General features: G+C 46.7%; 1 protein-coding gene across 1 annotated transcript in view; it reads left to right on the forward strand.

Annotated features, from left to right (window-relative positions):
* The window catches only part of LOC146863681 (uncharacterized), a 301,266-nt gene that overhangs the window by 169,649 nt on the left and 107,765 nt on the right, over nt 1-23,852 (forward strand). Inside the window, exon 4 of the mRNA XM_085627808.1 lies at nt 4,239-4,543. Within this exon, the coding sequence (XP_085483934.1) occupies nt 4,239-4,543 (305 nt within the window). The remainder of the gene's footprint in view (nt 1-4,238; nt 4,544-23,852) is intronic.

Here is a 23,852-nt window from a genome sequence, read left to right on the forward strand (position 1 = left end):
TCCACAAGAAGATTGATCACCCTCAACAGGTTCATTCACAAAGCTTTGGGAATCTATTTGTTCATCTCTGATCACAGAAATAACTTCAGTGTCTGACTCATCCTCAGACTCCATCACACACACCACTGTTTTATTTTGAGATTTCTTTTTGAGACAAACCTTGGCAAAGTGTCCTGTCTTTTTGCAGTAGTTGCATGTGACATTTGCTGCAGGACATTTTCCCCCTTTTGAGTGTGGGGAATTACCACAACGGAAGCACATATTACTGCTGTTGTGACTACTAGTGTTCGCTTTATTCTTAGTGCTAGTGAACCCGCTGTTGCTGGTACATTTTTGCTTAGACTTACCAACCCGCACCACATTAACACTTTCACAAAGCTTTTCATCTAATTATTTCAAAGAAACCTAAGAAATCTCAATACTTTTAGCTACTTTGATGGTTTCCTCTAAAGACGGATTCCCCATAGCAAGAAGTTTCTGACTTATCTGTTTGTCTTTGCATTGACATACAAATTAGTCTACGATAAGCGGATCATTATAACTTTCAAATTGGCAAACAGAGGCTAATCTTCATAACACAGATATATATGCATCTACATCTTCTCCTTCAACCTGTTTCCTATTGAAAATGTATGTCTTAATACCATAAGACTGGGTTGCTTGTCAAACCTGGTTTTAAGTTTGTAAACAGTTTCCTGATACTCATCAATATTTTGAGCATTGTCATGTGGAATGTCAGGCAAATGCTAAAAAATGGATCTCCCTTTGTAGTAGTAAACACTTCTTACTTTCAGCACTAAATCTTAAAGTACAAATTGCTCCAAGGTAGGTCACAAATGCATCAAACCATACTTCCCACCTGACAAGTGGTTCTCCAGGATTGTCCATGAAAGAAGAAGGTGTGACTGCTTGCATAGAACACATGGCAAGCTACTATATAGTGTTGTACTATATATTAACCCCTTTAAGGAATTATCCTATTCACTAACAGTATGATGTTTATAGTAAGCCAATATACCCCAAATATACTTTAAAAGGGTTATGCACTGATATTTTAAACAAAAAGTGATTGGCCAAGAAAAAAGTAGCCATGCCATAAACCAAAATATGACCATGTGACATTCAGGAACTCAACACCCTCAATAAAAAAACTAAATATAATAATCCATAATGTACATGAAAATCAAACAAGGGTGTTCGAATCACCACAATCCTCCTTGAAATAATAACCATAAATATGTATGTGACTTTAAAGTGCGAGAATCACTGTGATCCACAACTTGAACATAGCCTTTGAACAAATCGTCAACACACAACTCTCTTGTTTAACTGCATAAAATGTTATAATAAGAATTGTGTGTGAATCACCATGATCTGCTAAAACCCGACCTTCCACCTGCAATACAAGTATCAATATGGCCAAATTTATAGGCAGGTACAGGGAGTACGAGGTAGTAAGGAGCAAAGGTTGCTGGAAGTTGCAGATTTCAGACAGGGAGTAGGGGCGATAACTACCAAACTGGTTGATGGGCGGGGGTGAAGAAGCCGCTGTTAATGGCCACAGAGACGCTTCCGCGTTGAAAAGCTGTTGTTGCCAAAATGACAATCAGGCGCTTTTACGTTGAGAAGCCATCATTGCGAAGGTGGCGGTCACTCCGGGAAACCCAGAAACCGATGCTGATTGCTCTGCGCGTGTGCACACCACTTCACACGGGACAAAGCCCAAGGTCATTGCCAAGGTGACAGTCACTCCGGAAAACTTAGACGTCAATGACGATTCCCCTGCGTGTGTGCACACCACTGCACGCGGGCCAAAGGGTGAGGAAGGTACCGATGACCCCTCGCTGATCCCAGCAAAAAATAAATTTTAAAAAGTGCAGCAGTAAACCAGAGAAAAGTTGACGGGTGGAACAGGCCGGGTCACGGATCAGGTAACTCATGAAAAATGATAAAATGAAGGCTGCTCTGATCCACTCGAACAGAGGAACACAAGAATAAGTCCAGGACTTGTATATACCATGAGGTGAGGATGATTGCATCAAAACAGGAACCAGTATGATGCATGCTTGCAGGAAAACAGTGTGCAAGGCAGCTCCAGATATTTAGAAGGAACAAATACACACGCAGTAGGTTCCACCGTGCAGCTGTTAGATTATGCTCTTTGATGCTCTATTAATGCCATGTATAAGTTAGCATTCGTTATGCCATTTTCTTGTTGGGGCTCCATTTTGTGTGGTGTTCAAAACTAATCATTCTCTGTTCTGAGAAATCTATTTTGCTAAGTTTAGTTTCTGTAATGCTTGTGCTAGGGCATAGTTTTCCCTCGATAAGGAACCTCTCCCACTTGTCTGGCAGTTAGATCGTAGCACAGGCTGGAGATGCCTTGAGAATGTCCTTAACTGTGTAAGATATGAGAAGAGAAACCTTTTTTTGTCTTTTGCTGTCCGGCCACATTTGTTTAGAAAATTCCACTGTGGGCGTGTTCTTAGCTAACCATACAATGAACATAATTTATCCTCATGCTTATGATCTGTTAGATCCCTCTGTAGTACTCTTGCGAGAATGTGCAGATGGAGCCCTGCTCTGACCGTGTACAAATAAACAATTATTGATTTATATTCTCCACTGTTTCTCTGACTCTTCATTTGGCATGGAAGGCTGAGAGGTGGTTTGCGGTGATCCGGGTGGCCCTCAGCAGGTCACTTCCTTCATAGCCAAATTGTCGCAATAATTTTGTAGTGAAGACGCAGGAGCCAAGGTAAGTTCAGAAGATTTATTGGAGTGGCTACACGGTTGACAAGTCCATTCAGCTGTAAGCCCACCAGTAACTGACTCAGTCAACAGTCCCCACTTGAAGCATAACATTCTTAGAATCACAGTTCATGACAACATCAGAACTATTGGCAGAGAATGCTAGGACTGTTGAGGACAAAACATTTGCTGTCAATACAGCAATATTACCATGAAGGGGGGACTCGATAACAGCAATGGGATCTCGTTGCTACGTACAAATGTATCACGGCATTAATTCTTTCAATATTAACAAAAAAGATGCAAGATTCACACAATTAAGCAACATTTACCAGAGTAATTGAGATTTTACCCCAGCCGAATTGCAGCTCCCTTTATTGTTTGTTCCTTTTTTCTCTACTCGCACCCTTTGACCACCACCACCCAGCACCCTCAGCTTAGGTTGCCCTGGCCTTTTCCTAGACACTGCAGCTACTGCGCTGTGCTGCCTCCTTACACGATCTCTCCTACCCCAACATGCCAAATCCATGCGCCATATATGCTTCTCCATGTCTGACTCACAATCGATTTCCACTTCTGTTTCCTATTCCTAAGCTTCTGCATTACTGCGTACTTCAGGTTCCTCCTGGACAAGAGTGAAATGGTAATTATCCGTGTTTTCTCCTCTGTTCCGTCCCCCTATTTTAATTCTTATTCTCAATCCCTGTTTTCCTCCAGTCCTTATTCATTTCCCCTCAGTGCTACCTACTACATAGTTTACAGTTGGAATACATTTGCATGTAAATACCCCCACAGTGAATTGATGGTTTGGGGTACCACATCACTGAGTTTTGCATCTGAGAAGCACCGAAGTGCCCTCCAGGCCAGATCAAGGATGCTCCTTTTCCCAGATAGAGCCCCTTTGCCAAACATCTTCCACCCCTGCCCTAGCCAAGGCAGCGTGCCTTCAATCCAGGGACACTTCACTAAGCCTTTGCTGCTGCAAATCCCAACCAAGGCTGCCTGCTTGCCCAACTTGAATCCCCTGAGGAGGCATCTGTGAGTTCATCCCCGAGATGTGTGTTGTGCCTCGCCAGCCCTAAACCATTCCTAGAAGGTTGGCAGTTTTGTAGCCATGGTACATGTTAGGTACATGGCAGCCATGCCTTCTTAAATGCCATGTGGCATTGTGTAAGTATACGGTTAACACAACATTCTCCTTCTAAGGATGAACCTTGTAGCAACATTACATCTAGACCATGGTGTACCTAGGATACATTTCCAGACAGGAGAGCTTGCCTTTGGACCACCGGTATGTGTGTGATGTATTTTGCTGCCATCGCCCATCAGGTGACCATCTTAATGCCACATGTCGTGGTCAAGCAGCACGATATAGCAATAGAAACCAATATCGGTCTGTCAAAGAATATTGTTATCAAATGAGAAGCCATGCTCATGCCACAGACTACTGGCTTTGGTTCTTATCACATATTTTTTTCCACTTTAAGTAAAACAGAATGAAGATAGGATAGCACAGGAAAAGCAGAGAGAGGAGGAGGAGCGAAAGCAGAGAGAGGAGGCGGAGCGAAAGCAGAGAGAGGAGGAGAAGCGACAACAAGAACGTCTGGAAAGAGAAAAAAGGATTGCAGAAGATATTGAGCGAGAAAACAAATCCCTGGAGGAAAGGCTGATGAAAACATCAGAGAAATTAAAAGAAAGGAGCCACCAGCGAGGACGAACCAAGTTACAAGAGCGCTCCCACATCATGCAGTACGCCGTGGAGGATGACGCTGCAGACATCGACATACATGAGGTACGTCCTGCCAAATATTGTGACTGTCATGAAAGAAATGTGGGAAGCAAGACTTGTGATGGTGGATCTAGAGGGACACCAAGCGTGGGAGGGAAGGGAAGAGTTCTAAGCACTATGACACATGAACTTGTAACACTGGAAGGAGGAGTGCAGGTACCAAGGCAAGGCTCATGGTTGAGGGAGAAAAATGCTGAGATCATCTGGAAGAGAGTGGTTGGGCTGAGCAGAAAAGATGGAAAGGGTGGACTTTGGCAACAGCCTCCCTCAGGAAGCCGGCGCCAGGTGAGGCTGTACCTGTGGTTTGACGGACTAATACTTTTACTACACCTAACCCTCTCCTCTGGCCAATATTTCACTAATCCCCTCAGAAATAAGCACTTTTAAACTTCCGTTTCTTAAAAAATTGAGTATTCCTTAATGCTCAGAAGAACATGAGGCAGACGTGTCTGCTCCTCTTGAACAGCATGTCAGACTGCAGGGTTCAGTCGGGTCGATACAAATTCCTTTTGTATACAACATTTCTATTTTCCACTCTGTTTTGTTAAATATACTCTTCATCATAATTGCATTTGAAGTTTCAATCAAATCTTTAAAATGTGTCTGTTGTTCTCATTTGAACGATGAATTATGAATGTCCACTTTTCATAATTTTCCATTTTATTTCGGACCGCGGGAAAAGTCCGCTGTCAGGGGAGACACTTTTGGGAAACTCCACTATTTTCCCCCCTCGTGTTTGGCCAAATGTCTGTGCCAGTGACGGGCGCTGTGGACACAAAAGAGCGAGTCGCGCTGCAGTCGGTGTCTCTTGCACATGACAAAAACCTACGAGTCTGAATGTTTCTCACTATTTGCCTCGGCAGCCAGGCACATGTTTGGGGTCCACAGGGGACTCTTCAGTGGCGACGAGGATGGTCAGCCGCAGTTGTCACCACGAGTTCCTGAAGCCCTGGGCATCTGCACCTGCACAAGTGGCACCAAGGGGGCGGAACTAACCTACCCACAGTGGTCTGGTCCTAGCTGACGAGCACCCCCCGACTGGCTGCTTAGAACCGTGAGCCAAGACGGCAAGTCACGTGGTATACAAGCCGGACCTACAGTACTCACCCGTTCACAACAGCCAAGGGTTGTGGGCCGCCCACCTCACCGTGCAGGCAGCCGACTTCCACCAGAGGGCAGCCCCAGCTTTCCTCCAATGCGGTGCAAGCCGCTCCCCAGACGAGGGCGGCATTGATGCTGTCAAAGGCAGCGCGATGGAAAGGCCGTATTCAAGCTTTCAACATTAACTGCTCCCCCACACGGAGTACATCTGAGAGGATACTTTGTCTTTCTTCATTCAGCTAATTCAGCCGCCACCCCTTTCTTGCCCATAATATCTTCCTTTCTGTGAGGGACTCAGACTCGGGTGACCCCGCTGCGCAGCGCGGTATGACGGATGCAATAACTGACACGCACACCGGTGCTTTGCTGGTGTGGACCGGAAGTGCCGTGCCACTTCGGTCCCTTTATTTAAAGCTTTCTGGCCACGCCTGGCCAGAAAGTGATACATGGTGCAACGTGCTTCCGGGGCTCAACCTGCGACCCTCGGAGCACTAGAGCGCTACATCCCTTCCCAACTTGGATTTTTCAAACAACTATGATAATCAGTTTATTCACATGCAAAATCTGCTAGTCTGTGATTTGGCCGAGGGTTGGACCGAAGATTATACTGTCCCTTGCCTCTCGGAGGGACCAAGTCTCGAGAAGGTCCTGGTGACGGCAGGGGTGGGCGTTCTGTAGCATCTGGGGGCAGGCACGAGGTGTCATTTGTGGCTGCGCCCTCTCTTTCACCCCCCCCTGCCGGTGTGCCTTCACTTGAGCCCTGCCCTCTTGGGGTGGGTATCGGCTTGAACCATGACACGTTGCGAGTCACTTCTTCCCCTGCTCGGCTGACGGTGATGGCTGTTCCTTTGGTTTCTTTGATGACCCAGGGTTCCGGTTCGAACGGAGTTTTGAACTTTCCTCCTGGTCTCCTTGTTCGGATCAGCACAGCCTCTCCAGGATTCAGGGTTCTTGTTTGGGCCCTCCTCCTGTGGCTGGCCTTTTCATTGGTCCTCCTTCTCCTTTCTTGGGTGTCTGCTGGCGAGTATGGTGCTGGAGCCCAATTGTCAGCCATGGGTAATAGATCTTTCCGCGGCCCGGCCATCATCAATGCCCACGGTGACTGCATAGTGGTGCTGTGCGGGGTGCTGCGATATTCCCTTAAGAACGCTTGCAGTGCTTCCTCTGGGTCACTCCCTTCCGCGGATGATATCCGCAGAATTTTGTTTATTGTCCTCATGAATCGTTCGACCTCCCCGTTCGCTTGTGGCCATTGCGGGGTGATTCGGCGGTGCGTGATGCCAAGGTCGGTCATGAACTCTTTGAACTAGCTCCCTTGGAACGGGGGTCCGTTGTCCGTCTTGATGACTCGTGGGATGCCGAACAGGGCAAAGGCCTTGCTGAGGATGGGGCGAATGTTCGCGAAACTGGTTGATGCTGCTGTTTCAACAACGGGGTATTTGGTGTAGTTGTCCATTAGTACAACGGTGACTCTCCCATCCGGGAAACTGCCAAAGTCTAGGCTCAGCCAGGCCCATGGCGATGGGGCGTGGTCTTCCGTGATAATTGGGGCAGGTACTTCGGGGCTGCTGGTTATTTGGCATGCCCGGCACTCCCGCACGCAGACCTCGACATTCTCCTCCATATTGGGGAACCATATCTTCTCTCGCATCCTCGCCTTCATTCGGCGGGTGCCTTGGTGGCCTTCGTGTGCTAGCGCAGTTGCTTTGTCTTGCAGCGCTTTGGGAATTACTACACGAGTTCCTCTCAGTAGGAGGCCATTGTCAGCGCGGCTGAGGTCATTGCGAATCCTCCAGAACTGTTGCAGGCGTGTCCGGTCTGCTTCGTCCCACCCGTGGGTGTCCTTCAGGAAGTTTGCCCACGTTCCTGATTGTAGTGCTTCTTTCACTCTCCGGACAGCTGTGTCCCCGTCATAGTGGGAGACGATGACGTCGGCCGTCAGTGCACGGGGACAGGCTCCGGTAGCCAGCATGTTGATGAACTCTTCGGTCTGGGCTTCCGGTTCTGTGTTGCGGGATTCTTCCGTAGAGGGGTGTCGGGACAGGAAGTCCGCTGGGTTCCTCGCCCCCGGGCGGTACACTAAGTCCATTTGATATTGCTGCACTTGGATCGCCCAGCGTTCAATCCTTGGTGGGGGGTGCGGTGCTGTGCCACGGAATAGGGGAATCAACGGTTGGTGATCCGTCACCATTCTGAACGGGTAACCCGCTATGTACAGGTGAAAATGGGCACACGCCCACTTTACGGCCAGCGCCTCCCTCTCAATTTGTGAGTACCGTGACTCCGTCGCTGTCAGGGCTTTGCTTGCAAACGCCAGCGGCGCCCACACCCCTGGCTCAGATTCTTGCGACAGGAGGGCTCCGAGGCCCACTGGGCTGGCATCAACAAGTATTTCGGTGGGTCTCGCAGTGTCAAAGTATGCCATTGTAGTGCTGTCAAGAAGTGCCTCTTTGATCCGATGAAAAGCTCCGTCTTCTGTTGCCGTCCATTGCCATGGGCTGTCTTTCTTCGTCAGACTTCTCAGAGGCTCCGCTATTGTGGCAAGGTTGGGTATGAACCTGGCACAGTACTGCGCCATGCCCAAGAAACTTCTTACTTCGGATGCAGTTGTCGGAGCTGGGGCATTTTTTATGGCGTGTGATTTGCGGGGATCTACTTTAACCCCGTCAGAGCCAAACACGTAGCCGAAGAACTCTATCGATCTCCTGAAGAACTGGCATTTGTCCTTGTGTAGCGTGACGCCATACTGCGCCAGTCTCAGCAGGGTGGCTTTCAGCCTGCGGTGGTGTTCCTCGCTTGTTTGTGCGTGAATCAGGATGTCATCACTGACATTCAGTACTCCGTCAAGGCCTGTCAGGAGTTCCTTGATTGTATTCTGGAAAATTTCAGCGGCGGATGAAATACCGAAGTTAAGTCGCTTGTATCGCCTCAGCCCCAGGTGCGTCGAGAATGTGGTGATGTATCGGCTTTCTTCCGCTAGCCGGAGCTGATGATATCCGGCGTTGAGGTCGAGCTTTGAGAACCATTGGGCCCCATTCAGGTCTGTCAAGATGTCATCAACTGTCGGGGTGAGGTGCCTTTCCCGTCTAATGGCTTTGTTGGGGGCCCTCATGTCAATGCAGATGCGGATTTTGCCTGGTTGGCGCGGCTTTTCCGCTATCACCATTGGGGATACCCACGGCGTCGGCCCCGAAACCTTCTCAATCACCCCTTGTTCTTCAAGTTGGTTGAGTTCTTTCTCCACGGCTGCGCGCAGGTGGTACGGTATCCTTCTGTGCCGCAGGGCTACGGGCTGGACGGCAGGATCGATGTGCAATTTGATCGGCGGTCGCTTGATGGTGCCGAGGCCTTTGAATAGTGTGGGGAACATTTCTGTGATGTCCTCTGCTTGGAGTGCTTTGACGGCATTTGCAAATGCGATGAGGCTGAGGTCTTCCGCGGTGTTGCTGCTCACGAGCAGGTCTGCTTCCTGGTCCACTACGTGGAACGTCGTCGTGACCTCACTGCTGTCCGCCTTTACTTGGACCGTCATCTTCCCCCGTAGCGGGAGGGGCTCTTGGCTGCCGTATGTAAGTATCCGCGCCTTTGAGGGGACTAGCTTGGGTCTTGGTTTCAGTGCTTTGTAGTGTTGGATCCCCATGACATTCACGGTGGCTCCCGTGTCAATGACGCCCGTCGCCGGGGAGCCGTCGATGTGTATGTGGCATTTCGGCTGGGGTCTCCGCCTTTTCTTTAGTTCACTTACGAACGACACGTAGTAGCATTCTTCCTCGTCCTCGGTGGACGTTCCGTCGAACTGGGACTGCCGCAGAGTGCTGTGCGACCGAGGTGGCGGTGCGTCGTCTAGCGACAGCTGTCTCACTGCCCTCGTGACTGGTTTCCTCCCTGATGTCCCTTTTCCTCGGGAGCCACCCCTGCATACGCTGGCGAAGTGGTTGGGTATGCCGCATGCTGAGCATGTCTTGCCACGTGCTGGGCAGCCATCTTGGTTGTGTGCGTCTCGGCCACAGTAACCGCATGGCGTTCGGCGTGGCGACCACGTCGACCATCCTCCTCTGTTTCCCCGACCGGTGTGTCGGACTGCATCCACCCTTTCTGTCTTCACCACGGTTCCTGCTTCCGCCCGCATGTTCAGGGCTGCTTCCATTGCCGTTGCGCGTGCCTCCGATAACTCGTGGGATCTGGCCAGGACCAATATTTCCTCCAGTGTGATGCGCGGTTGCCTTAGAATGAGTGTTCTTAGTGGTTTGTTGCGGCAGCCTTGGATCAGCTGTGCGGTCACTTCCTTCTTCTCATCATCCTCTGTGCACGTGCTTATGAGATCCCTCAACCGGGCATGGAACGCGTCCATGGTCTCACCTTCTCTTTGCTTAGATTGGCGAAATTTGAATCGCTCGTAGTGCGGGTTCAGCTGGGGGTCGAAATGGGCGTTCAGCGCGTTGACCGCCCCGTCGTAATCATCGTCATCTCCCGTGTTCTGGAGGTGCTTGAATAGTTTGTACAGCTCCGTGCCCCCGAAGTGTAGCAACAGGGATCTCTTAACCTCGTTGTCTCTTTCCCTGGTGGCAGTGAAGTAGTTATTGAGCTGCCCTAGCCATATGGCCCATCGTGGAGCTGCCGTCCCAGGGTCTATCAGTTCGCTGAAGGGGGGCAGGGCTTGGATCTGTGAGTGGACTGATGGTACTGGCTGCGGTGCTCCGGGATTTGCTGCTGGCGCCTGTGGTGCTGCTCGCTGAGCTGGCGCCTGTGATGTCCCTTGTTGAGCTTGGCCGGTCCCTCCCGACGCGCCTCCTGAATTGGTGTCCATTCTGGTGCTGGGAGGTGGCTTGGTGTGTTTCGTCCGTGCGTGTCGTCGTTGCTCGTGTTCGTTCGTTCGGCCGCTTCGTTGGTCCTGTAGCGCTCGCTCGACTCGCTAGGCCTCGTGCTTTCTCGTGTGACGACGCCTCTCGCTCTCTCTCTGCGCATGCGCGCACCTCTGGGCCCGCTGCGTGGTTGTCCTTCAGTGAGCGTCGCTGCCTTGGGCCTGCCTGCTGCGGCTACTGCCGGTGCCTCACGCAGCTCTGTGGTCACGCTGCTTACCGGTGCGTCGCTACCGCTGGGGCAACCGGGTCATCTGGTGCCTGAGCCGGTCATTCCGTCCGCTGGGGCCGTTTGACTTGCGAGCATCCCACTCTCGTCGCCAGTGTGAGGGACTCAGACTCGGGTGACCCCGCTGCGCAGCGCGGTATGACGGATGCAATAACTGACACGCACACCGGTGCTATGCTGGTGTGGACCGGAAGTGCCGTGCCACTTCGGTCCCTTTATTTAAAGCTTTCTGGCCACGCCTGGCCAGAAAGTGATACATGGTGCAACGTGCTTCCGGGGCTCAACCTGCGACCCTCGGAGCACTAGAGCGCTACACTTTCCACCCTATCCCCTTCGAGCTGCTGGGTGGGCCCTTTTGACACCCCGAACATGTATGTCACCTTTGAGGAAAAGGCACAGAGCTGAGCTGTTTCACATGTGAACTCTTATCACTGATTCACTCTGCTCACAGTGTGCACACCAATGACCTTGAAGCTCTGCTGGGGGAGTCTCCGCGCCTGCTTGAGCACGCGGCTGTGATAAAAATGAAGTGGTCAAAATACATATTGACCAGTGGCTCCAGCCAGTTGCTCTTCTCCAACCAAGGGTGGCTTTTCATCTTCAACCCAAAGTAGTGGTAGAAATTCAACTAACTACTTTGTGATTCAGCTCAGGAGAATAATCTCAAATTAGTTAATATTATGAAACACAACATGTACATAATCTTCTTTACGGGCATTTGAGTGCCACCATTTGTGTTAAGGAAAATGGGCTGCATTAAAAAACAAAGCAATCACAATCACAGAGAAGGTGGTCCGCTGACCCCAGTCAGCCACCATCCCCGTTTTTTAAATTTTTATTCCCTACAGGCGCCAACTGAGACCTACCTCATTAATATTCAATCAATAAATCAGGATTTGTAAAGCGTGACTAATCACCCAACGGGGTATCCAGGTGCTTGCAGGTCCCAGGGGCTCATTCCGACTGCCAGGTCTGGAGGCCCCTTCAGCATTCCGGTGATGGTCCAGAGTTGCGTGGGGAGGCCATCCAAACAAGGGGGGAAAAAGCAAGGAGAAAGCAGTGAAACAAGGGTAAAACAAGGAGAAGGCACACAAAGACCAGGGGGGGGGGGGCAAGGAGAAGGCAGGGGCATATGTGATGCATCTGCATGGGGAGAGCTGGGCCTGGAACCTGCTCAATGGGATCGCGCAGCGGCCATCATTAAGTAGGTCCTAGGTGGAGGGAGGTGCACTAGAAGGCAATGGGCGGGGCTAGGCGAGAGGCGGGGAATATGCATGAGGAAGGTCTACCTTCGACCCACTGGGAATTGCAGAAAGTGTAAAACACACTTTTGCACATTAGTTTTTGCGATTACCAAACCTGGCTCCATTTTGCAAGGGTTGGCACTTCTTCGGACCACCAATTCTGTGCTAACAACAACCTTCCTATCAATGTCCGAAAAAATAAAGAATTTCTACCATTATCAGGAAAGAGTGCTATCACAGCCCAGCAAGGACATACACGCATCTAGAACAATATTCATTGCATCAATTGTATTTTTTTCTAAGAAGCGTGATCACCAGACATTGTTTGAAGAAAGACAAATCGATAACATGTGTCCATACCATAGTCATCTCTCAGAGTACCTATTAGAGCATTTAAATGAAGGCCCCGGTGTATAATAAATTGTTACATTGAGAAAAAGTAGTAGTAAAGTTAGGACTCCTAACTTTAGGACTCCTAAACTGAGAAAAATCCAAATTTTTAGACTTTTGGTATTCACAGAAGGCATTTAGGAGTCCTAAAGTTAGGACTCCTAACTTCTGTGAATACCAAAATGAGTAAGTGCCTTCTGTCAATACCAAAATGGTAGTAAGTTTAGGATTTTGTCTTGAGTAAGTTCTGTGAATCGGGCCCTTAGTGCCCATAAAATGCAGTATTTTACTTCTTTCTGAAGATGCATTTGATACATTTTTGGAATGTAGCCAAAAAACAGTAACCATGATGTTATTGTAACAAAATGAAGCAAATTGATGACGTCTCTTGGGAATTACTACTCAGCATAAGATTTGTGATATTTTAACTAAGAAATAATCCTCAAAATCAAGAACAGTCAGTCCTGACTTATCTAATTTAGGCAAACTATTTAGTCTGGCTACTCTTGAGCCCACATTAACAAACATTTCGTTACTGCTTTATTTCTAATAAGAGGTGAGAATAATTCCGTTTGTTCAATTATCCTTTATTCTTGGCTTGATATCGTACATACCTAGGAGGAAGCTGGTGATTTCTACCTTGTGAAATATTTGGAAAAATATCATCTGAAGCATTAGAGAATGGTACCTCAGTTTTATTTCTATTAATTCCATATCCAGAGATACTGGAGAATGATCTATAATGTGAAAAGTTCTATTAATATTCTTCTTGCACAAATTAAGAATAACACGATATCATCGGTGTTGGAAGTGGGGGTCCTTATCCCTCACCGCCGCCACCAAATGCTGGAGGCGGGAGTCCCTGACCCCTCGTTTCAATGTTAGGCTAAGTAAAGACACCGTCTGAGATAGCCCTGCTCACCTCCTTAGTAGCTTGGCACGAGCAGCCAGGCATATCTCCAAGGCAATGGTGTACAATATGTGCAACCACACTCATAGCAACCCAATGATGTCACCACAAATAGACTCCACACGAGTTTCTATAAAATGAGTATAATCTTTATATCAGAAGTTATAGGATATGACCACACGTTACAAAATCAACATATAAGAGAGGGTAGTATTCTTTACGGTGAGATCATAGTAAGTCCAAACCCCTTTAAACAAAGCATATCCCAAAGATAGGGTCAAGCCACCCTGTCAAATGCTGTTTCAGCATCCAACAGGGTGACTGCTATGGATGTATTGGTGCCCTGTGCCCAATTCATGAGAGCAATAACCCTACGGACATGATCCGAGGTATCCCGCTCAGGTACGAAGCCATGTTGCCACCTGGAGACAATGGTAGGAATTATCCCTGATATTCTTGATGCTAGAATTTTTTTAAAAACCTTACAGTCTGCATTAATTAACAATATTGGTCTGTATGATGCCGGATTAGTAGCAGATTTATCTTTTTTCAGAAAAGCCATTATTGTGGATTGTCTCCAGGAGGGTGGGGCTACCCCTTGCTGTGCTTCTAGAAAAGTGGCTAACATATCTTGTTTTAATAAATGCCTAAACAGCCTAAAAAATTCCAAAGGGATGCCATCAGGTCCCATCGCTTTACCCGAAGCAGGAGAGAGTAGAGCCAGCTCAATTTCATCCCAGGTAACGTCAGTATCCAATGCCTGAGCTTGGGCAGTAGTTAATTTTGAAATATTGTCCAGAGAGGAAAAAATAAAAAAAAGCTTCTTAGAGTACGGTAAAGCATCTTGCTCATACAACTGTGAATAAAACTGTCGAAATACCTCAAGAATTTCCTCGGAATTATTATGAGTCTGACCATCCTCTATTGTAGTAACAGTGTTAATAACCTCTTTTTGTCTTATTGTTTTCGCCAGTATTCTCCCAGAATTTTCCCCCATCTCATAAATCTGAGATCTAAATATTGCCGTCTGCTCGGCCACTTTATTTGCTAAGACCTCATAAAATCTGGCTTTATGTATATCTAAGATGGTTTTAGTGTGCTCTGTGTCTTGTAATAAGCTGATAGTGGTGGTTAATTTTTCCTCCCATTCCTGGATCACTTTATAATTATCCAGCTTATTCCGAATGTTTTTTTGCTTTCAAATCGAAAAAGACAATGTGTCTCCTCGTACTCTTGTTTTAAACGCATCCCAGACAATTTGGGTCGGAGCACTCCCTCTATTGAACTCAAAAAACTCCCTGATCCACTTCCCCATGTGTTCTATATATAATGGGTCCGCAAGTAACTTTCGCTCAAAGGACCAAGTTCTCAGCCATGATGTATCTGGTCTGTCTATTTTAACCTCTATCAACACCAGGTTATGATCAGAAATTATTTGTGGGAAAATTTTAAACCCAATATTGTTTTTAAGCCCTAGAGTAACAAAAGAATAGTCCAATCAACGGAGCTTCTGATGTGGGGCAGAAAAAAACGTGTATCCCGGTGACAAAGAATTTTTATCAAACCCCACATCACACAATCCAAAGTCCAAAATTAATGCTCTTAATGCCTTAAAAGTCTTTTTTTTTAAGCCTAAATATGATGAAGTACCCCGTATATCCAAGCCCCCTTCCATATGAATATTTATATCTCCGCAAAGAATTAGAGGAGATGGCCAGGCTGCTAACTCTAGGCTTAAAAAATGTAATAACTCAGGATCATCAGTGTTTGGAGCGTAAATTGAACATACAGTCCATACTTTGCTATCAATGGTAATCTCAATAATCATCCATCTACCATACTCATCTACTTTAGAACGTTTCAGAGTACCCAATCCTTTCCTCATAAGAATAGCCACGCCTTTAGTAGTAGTCCCCTGACGCGTACATCCCAATAGCTGCATACCAAGATCATTACAAAATGTCTATCATTCCAGACCAAGTGCGTTTCCTGCATACACAATAAATCGAGTCTCATATTCTGTATTAATTGAGCGCAGACCCCCCTTTTTACCCTATTGTTAAGACCACAGATATTCCAAGTACAAATCATCAATTTACCCATCTTATTAAGCCTAACAACCTACTACCACTACATAACTCTACGTTAGCACAAATCTCCCATTCAACAAAAAACCAACGAAAATACCCTTTTGTTTTATAGGTCCTATTGATTATAAATTTGGGCTCCATATATAACAACATGTATATCTCCCAAAAAATAACCCAGATCAAATTCAAAATCATCTTATAGCAGAATTTACTCTCCGAACCGTCTTTTAACCTTGCTTGCCCCCTTCTCCCCCCACACCCCCCACACCCACCACCCCACTCATCTGCCCACCCCCTCCCCCACCCCTTTCCCAACCCTGACCCCACCCCCAGAAGACCCAGGGACTGAACAGTCCCTAACATGTGATGTGAGAAGCATCCTGTGCCTCGTGGCTCGCTCTAGATTCAATAATATACCGTACATAATAAGGAAAAAAATAGACATATAGAAAGTTAGTGCAGGTTAACTTGAGTGACATCACATAGTCCACATCAAAAAAATGTAGAATCTGGTATCCCAACAACAATATAGAACAAACATACTCATAATAAAGCTAGTAACTCCTTAGCTGCTCCTTCAGATGTAAGATAGTGCGTTCTCTCCTTATGAATTACCTTCAGCTTGGAGGGATTGAGGAGGAATGCTTGGGCACCTTTAGCCTGAAAAGATGGTATTAGCTGACAAAACTGCCAGCGTTGTTGTACAGTGGCATGACAGTAGTCAGGCTGAACAAAAAATTCCAAACCCTTCGCCCTACGCTTTTGATCCGGTCTAGCTAAATCATAAAGAGCCTCTCTAGCCAGAAAATTATTCAAACTTATCAGTATAGCTCTTGGTCTAGTATTACTACCGGATCTAGTATTCATCTGAAACGGGAATTGGTGAGCCCTCTGGAGTTCCACATCCCACTTCCAGTGCAGTAGCTCTGGAAAAGCTTCCACAAAGAGCTCACTGACAAATTGCCTAACATTCCCCCCCTCGCTTCCCTCAGGGATACCCAGAATACCTAAGTTATTACGACGTGATCTATTTTCAAAATCAACCAGCTTCCAGTTTATCTCTTCCTTTAAACATTCCAAGGAGGATAATTGTACTTTTTGGGAATTCATAGTGTCTTGCAGCGTCCGCGCCCAACCCGCGCCGAAGATGCGCCAAAGGTAAGCCCGTCTACGCCCGTCCGCGCCTGGACCGCGCCCAGCGCCAGACCCCCTGCCCCGCGCGCTGCCCAGCCCTCCCGCATTACCTACGATGCCACCACCCTCCTAGCCCTCAACCCCGGTCGCGCCCCCAACTGCGTCCAAGCCGCTCCTGGACAGACCCATGGACCTTTCTCTTGCTACTCCTGCAAATTCATCGGCACCGACAACATCTCCGCTACTACCACACCACAGATTCCCGACCCCAACCACCTACAATGCATCCTTCTCAACACCCGATCTGTCCACAGACACGCCATTGACCTATGGAATCTACTAGACACCACCTCCCCGGACGTCGCCTTCCTAACGGAAACATGGATGAACGCTTCCTCCGCCCCAGACATCACCATTGCCATCCCTGAAGACTATAAGATCACTCGCAAAGACCGTACCAGCCACACAGGAGGAGGAATCGCGATAGTCCATAAGAAATCAATCCGCATCTCAACCAGCTCTGACGCCAACCTCGCCAACTCCGAACACCTTCACTTCCAGATCCACATCGACCCCAAGACCACACTCAGAGGCACCCTCCTCTACAGACCACCAGGACCCCGCGCAAAATTCAGTGAAGACATCACGGACTTCATCACTCCACTCGCGCTCCCCTCCAAAGAATACATCCTTCTGGGTGACCTCAACTTTCACCTTGAAAAGATCAACGACCATAACACCACCACCCTCCTGGACAACCTCGCCAACCTCGGACTTAAACAACTGGTCACTTCCCCTACCCACATCGCAGGTCACACACTCGACCCCATCTTCACTTCCAGCAATCATGTCTCCTTCAGCCACACTACGGATCTCCTCTGGACTGACCACAGCTGCGTTCACTTCACCTACAACAAGCCCAAACCCACCAACCACCTCCAACCGACTCTGCAAAGAAACTGGAACAAAATCACCTCCGACCAGATCTCCTCATCGCTCCTTCTAAACACCCCAGCCCACTCCTCGGACCCAAACCTAGCCGCCGCCAACTTCACCCTATGGCTATCCAACACCGCAGACACCTTAGCACCACTGAAAAAACGTCAAAGCAAACCTGGCAACAAGAAGGCCTCATGGTTCAACGATGATCTTAAGAAGTCCAAAAAACTCTGCCGCACCCTTGAAAAAGCGTGGAAAAAAGACCCAACCACCAACACCAAGGACGCCTTCAAAAACGCCACCCGCACTCACCACCAACTAATCCGAAAGGCCAAGAAAACAGCATTCAAGGACCGACTCGACAACAACGCCCACAACAGCAAGGAACTTTTCAACATCGTCAAGGAGTTTTCCAATCCCTCGGCCAACTCCAACGACATCACCCCCTCTCAAGCCCTCTGCGACTCCCTAGCCTCATTCTTCCACAACAAGATTGCAGACATCCACAACAGCTTCGACAACCAACCCGGGGCCCAACCCACCCAACCACATGCTGAACACTCTCCCCCCGCGAACACCCTTAACGACTGGAACCCAATCTCCACTGAGGACACCATCCGCCTAATGAACTCCATCCACTCAGGATCCCCCACAGACCCATGCCCTCACCACATCTTCAACAAAGCAGACTCCGTCATAGCACCGCACCTCCGAGACGTCATCAACTGCTCCTTCAACTCCGCCACCTTTCCGGAAACCTGGAAACACGCTGAACTCACCGCCCTCCTGAAAAAACCCACAGCGGACCCCACCGAACTCAAAAATTACCGCCCCATCTCGCTCCTTCCATTCCCGGCCAAAGTAATCGAGAAAGCTGTCAACAACCAGCTCACCGCTTTCCTCGAAGCCAACAAATCCCTCGACTCCTCACAATCTGGCTTCCGAGCAAAACACAGCACTGAGACCGCCCTTATCGCAGCAACAGACGATATTCGAACCCTACTGGACAATGGAGATACAGTCGCCCTCATCCTCCTCGACCTCTCTGCTGCCTTCGACACAGTCTGCCACAGCACCCTTTTACAACGCCTCACCAACATCGGAATACATGGAAAAGCACTTGGATGGATCACCTCGTTCCTCACCGGAAGAACCCAGAGAGTCCGTCTTCCACCATTCAAGTCCGAGGCCACCGAAGTCATCTGTGGCGTACCACAAGGATCCTCTCTCAGCCCCACCCTCTTCAACGTATACATGAGCCCCCTCGCGACCATCGCCCGCCAACACAACCTCAACATCATCTCTTACGCGGATGACACTCAACTGATCCTTTCTCTCACCAAGGATCCCAGCACCGCCAAAACTAACCTACACGAAGGAATGAAAGAAGTTGCTGAATGGATGAAACATAGCCGTCTGAAACTGAACTCGGATAAAACAGAAGTCCTCATCCTAGGTACATCCCCCTCTGCATGGGACGACTCTTGGTGGCCGGTAGCCCTTGGAAAAGCACCCATCCCGACAGACCACGCACGGAACCTAGGCGTTATCCTGGATTCTTCACTTTCAATGAACAGACAAGTCAGCGCCGTATCTTCATCTTGCTTCAACATTCTTCGCATGCTCAAAAAAACATTTCGATGGATCCCCACCGAAACCAGGAAAACAGTCACCCATGCTCTAGTCACGAGCCGACTGGACTACGGAAACACCCTCTACGCAGGCACTACCGCTAAACTCCAAAAGAAACTCCAACGAATCCAAAACGCCTCAGCCAGAATCATATTAGACATCCCACGCAACAAACACATCTCTGGCCACCTGAAAGACCTCCACTGGCTACCCGTCAATAAGAGAATCACTTTCCGACTGCTAACCCACGCACACAAATCACTCTACGACATCGGACCAGAATGCCTCAACTCAAGACTGTCCTTCTACACCCCCTCCCGCCAACTACGTTCCTCCAGCCAAGCCCTCGCCACCGTGCCTCGCATCAACAAGACCACCATGGGAGGCAGATCCTTCTCTTACCTGGCTGCTAAAACATGGAACTCACTCCCCACTCACCTTCGCCTTACCCAGAACCACCTAGCTTTCAGAAAGCAACTTAAAACGTGGATTTTTGACAAGTAATCTTCCCCCCCCCCTCCTTAGCGCCTTGAGACCCTCTGGGTATGTAGTGCGCTTTATAAATTCTCTGACTTGACTTGACTTGACTTCGATGTCAGAGATCTGCCCTTCAACTTCAGCCACCCTTGCAGTAATTTCATTACACGATCTCGCCACACGCCTTAGATTATTTTGAAACTTACGTACGGCCCCTTGTGTCCGTAAGTTCTCAGTTCTTGTTTCTTCTCGGTGCTGGAGCATAACCTGATATAGTGTGCCCAACGTGATCACAGGAGGCTGAGAGTCAGCTGTATTGCTTAGGGTCCTGATAGTGGGAGAGCCAACACTGATTCTTTGTACCGATAACACGGTATTTTCATCTGTCTCCCATTCTGGACTATCTAAAGGGCCCTCTGTTTCCTCATCATCCTCATCTGGAGAGCTCCTGTGATGCTGTATTGAACTACTCAAACTGTTGACACCCATGGTATCGCCCATCTCCCCACAACGATCTGTGTCCCCTTCGAGACTCTCATATTCCAGAGCATTAGATAAATCCGACATAGAGTAGAAGTTCCCTGCGGAGTCAACTGTATCCGAATCTGTATCCCCGGCCAATACTAAAACCTCCTGTGTAATGACTTCAGCAGACGTAGCAGTTGAATGCCCTTGTATTTGAAGAGCACTGGCAGAAAAAGTCGATACCTGGGAGTGATGTAAATTATGATCCATCATTGCTGCATTCTGATTCAGATCTGTAACAACCCCACCCCCCAAGTTCACAGCCACTTTGGTAGAAACAGAGGAAGACGCATCTATCTGCAATAGACTTTCATTGCCAATAACCTTGACTGTATGATCAGTTCCAGCTATCGAATTATCTCTATTAGCTAAGGTTTTTACCGTTGCTTTGATTTCTTTCTTCCTAAACATTCCCGGTATTTTTGGAATGGTGCCAGAACTACATGTCCCAGAATCCACCTGAGCGGGCAATACAGGATCGGAATCCCCGGACTCGTTAGTCCGATTAGAATCAGGAGATGCATTAGTGAATACTTCTGCTCCTTGAACTTGAGGACGCGGACTAGACCCATTATCAACACCTGAATTGGCCGTGGAGACAGTCTGACTGGGGTCTAAGGCAGCAGCTACCACCGCTCTAGTTTTTGGCCCATGATATTTTAAGCTTGTAGTGGAGATTGTTTTTTTTTTAGGTGCCATAATAATATATCTGCCTTTGCACCGCTGGGCAGGCCTCGTCCTACTGTGAGCGAAGAAACAAGGAGGCAAGCTGCCCTCGGACCTCTGCCACTCCTTGAGCCGGTCCGGACTACAGAATCGACACACAGCAGCAGTTGAAGAGCGCCAGACACGCTGTTGCAAACGCTGAAAACAGCAACAAATATCCGACCGCATCCCAGGTAAGAGAAATTTCTTAACTCAAAGATAGCGTTTCTCGGAAATGCAGAATTCACATAACCTTCGCTTGGCGTCGCTTCAGCTTAGCAAGTAACCCCCGTCTTCGTCACGGCGAGCACAACGAGAGCACCTCCACAGCCTCTCACTCGAACGACTCTGCATCCGCCATCTTGGTCTCCGTAGCGGCGAGAACTTCTTTAGTTTTAAATTATAAAGAGTGAGTCTGTATGAATATTGTTCTTAATGAGAATAATTAATCAAAACTTTTGTCAGCATTACATGATTATTTCTCTTTCAATCCAGAAAGATCTACTTCACTTATAAATTGTTGGGATACAGTTAAGGCTTAAATCAGAGGAGTAACAATATCAATTATGGCACACAAAAACAAAGCTTTCAACACTAAACTTAAATAATTTGATAAACAAATAGCAAAATACGAACGGGTCTTTATTTCGTCTAATGATAATAAATACAAAATGCAATTACAGACACTCAGATATGAGTTATTTAGAAAAGGAGAGGATTTGGGGCAAAGCACAACCGCACCTATCCCTAGTGAGATTATTTAAATAGATGGTGCTAATGACCGGAGATCCAAATCCTCTAAATCTCCTGAAGCTACACACTTCAAACAACCAAAGCAAAATTTAATGGTCCAGCACCCAAGAAGCAACACATATTAGACATTTGTGCATGACATGAATAAAAGTCGATAATTAATCTTTCAAGAAATGGACTTTCAGCAGAGACGATTCTTGTCTTTTTTTGATCCTTTATTCAGAAATTTTCTTTCAACATATTAAAACAGACCATAGCCAACGCGTTTCATCCTCACGGACTTCTTCAGGGCTATAAACAATACATATATATACATAAAATTAATATACATTATTTACACACAATTTCTCATTTTATATTACACTATGTACAGTTTAGACAATCATTGCTCATGATTAAAACATTTATAACTATAACGGTTCTTTTAGCATGAAAGAATAAAGCAAAAGTACTCATAACAAGTTATTTCCTTTTGCCCATTTCACAATACATCTCCTATCAGATCCTAATCACTCTGCTGAATTCCAAATTACAAATTACAAAGAGGAACAATTATGTAGATAATATTGCTAAAGCATTTTCATATGTTTAAAAATTCCATAGACATTTCACATCAACGCATAATCTCATATTAGGGCATCGCAACAACCTTAGCTAGAGTAGTGGAAACGTGCTATCAATTCCCTCAGGCTTACCATAAAATAGTGGCTTTGTTTTTTTTCTCTGGTCTGGGCTCTTCCCTTACGGTCGTGGGTAGTCTATTTGCTGTGTATGTTTTGTAATATCTAACAAAAAAGATATTATTGTTTGTTTATCATTTTAAAAAGAATTTCTTTAAATCTTTTCAGACACAAAAGTATATATATACACAGGCTTCGTGGTGTTATCCACCAACAGATGATAAAATTTTTTTATATTATTATTATGTTTTCAAATTTCCAATTTCAATTGATCAGAATATTCCTACCTGACAGAGTGCTCAGGCGATTGAAAAGCCAGTTCCTTTTATTATTCCAGTTTGTTAGATTTAATCAGTATCCGCCTTTCCTCAGTCAGGTATTATCTATCCAAGGATAAATAACAAAAGTAATTTGCTATCCCATCCATGATAACCATATGTCTAGATTGCATATATACCATTTCGTTTCTCTCTGGTTACCCACTTTTTTATACTTCTCCTTTCTATTTAATTTCACAAAATTATTTTGGCTAAAGACCCTCTTTGTATGAGTCTAATATAAACAGGCTCACTAGGCTGTAGGGAATTCTATAATAGCACAACCCTCAACTCCAAGGAGGGTATATTTCCCTCAAAAAGTTGTTTCAAGATTATTTAAGCTGAGAAAGATTAATGATAGAAAAGTCAATATATATTTAATGGCAAAAACAAGTTCCCTAGTGTGCCACTTATTCTCCCATTAATCTCAGTTTTCCTAGTTTTTAGTAATTCCTACGTGGTTTCCAATGTTTAAATCTAGAAGCTTACCTTTTCAGTTGTATCTGCCGGCTACTCGCGTGGCATCATTGTTACAAAGTGAAGTGCGAGTATTCAGTTTAAATACCCTACTCGGGACGAGATGCAAAGCACCTGTGTGGGATCGGTGCCTCATTCATTAGAGTTTCCTGATTTTGGGCGCCATTTTGGAATGGATAAATTAACACGCTTTAACCTCATTGTTAGGAACTGGAAAGATCTTATACGTCATTCCATTACTTTATAAGATGCACTCTTGCACTAATACATTTTAGGCGGCTTCCTATTTTTAGTCCGAGAAGTATCTCGGCATCCTACATTATCGTATCGTACCTCAAGTTATTTTGTGTTTTAGTCTCCATTTTGAAATGGGATTGGGTGTAAGATAATCTTCTTCACCCAGCACCTGTGTTGGATCGGTGCCTTATTCCTTAGCGTTTCCTGATTTCGGGCGCCATATTTGAATGTCCCTTAAACATTAACAAGTCTTGATTTCGGGCGCCATATTTAAAGGGGTAAATTAACATACTTTAACCATTTTATTTGTAACATAGACGATCTTAATCGTCATTCCATATATTTATAAAGTGCATTCTTGCACTAGTGCATTCAAGTTGTTTTGCCATCTTATAAACCGATAGAAATCTCGGCATCCTACATTATCGTATCGTACCTCAAGTTATTTTATGTTTTGGTCTCCTATTTTGAAATGGGATTGGGTGTAAGATAATCTTCTTCACCCAGCACCTGTGTTGGATCGGTGTCTTATTCCTTAGCGTTTCCTGATTTCGGGCGCCATATTTGAATGTCCCTTAATCATTAACAAATCCTGATTTCGGGCGCCATATTT

This window comes from Triturus cristatus, chromosome 2_1, assembly GCF_964204655.1.
Source record: "Triturus cristatus chromosome 2_1, aTriCri1.1, whole genome shotgun sequence".
Lineage (NCBI taxonomy): Eukaryota > Metazoa > Chordata > Amphibia > Caudata > Salamandridae > Triturus > Triturus cristatus.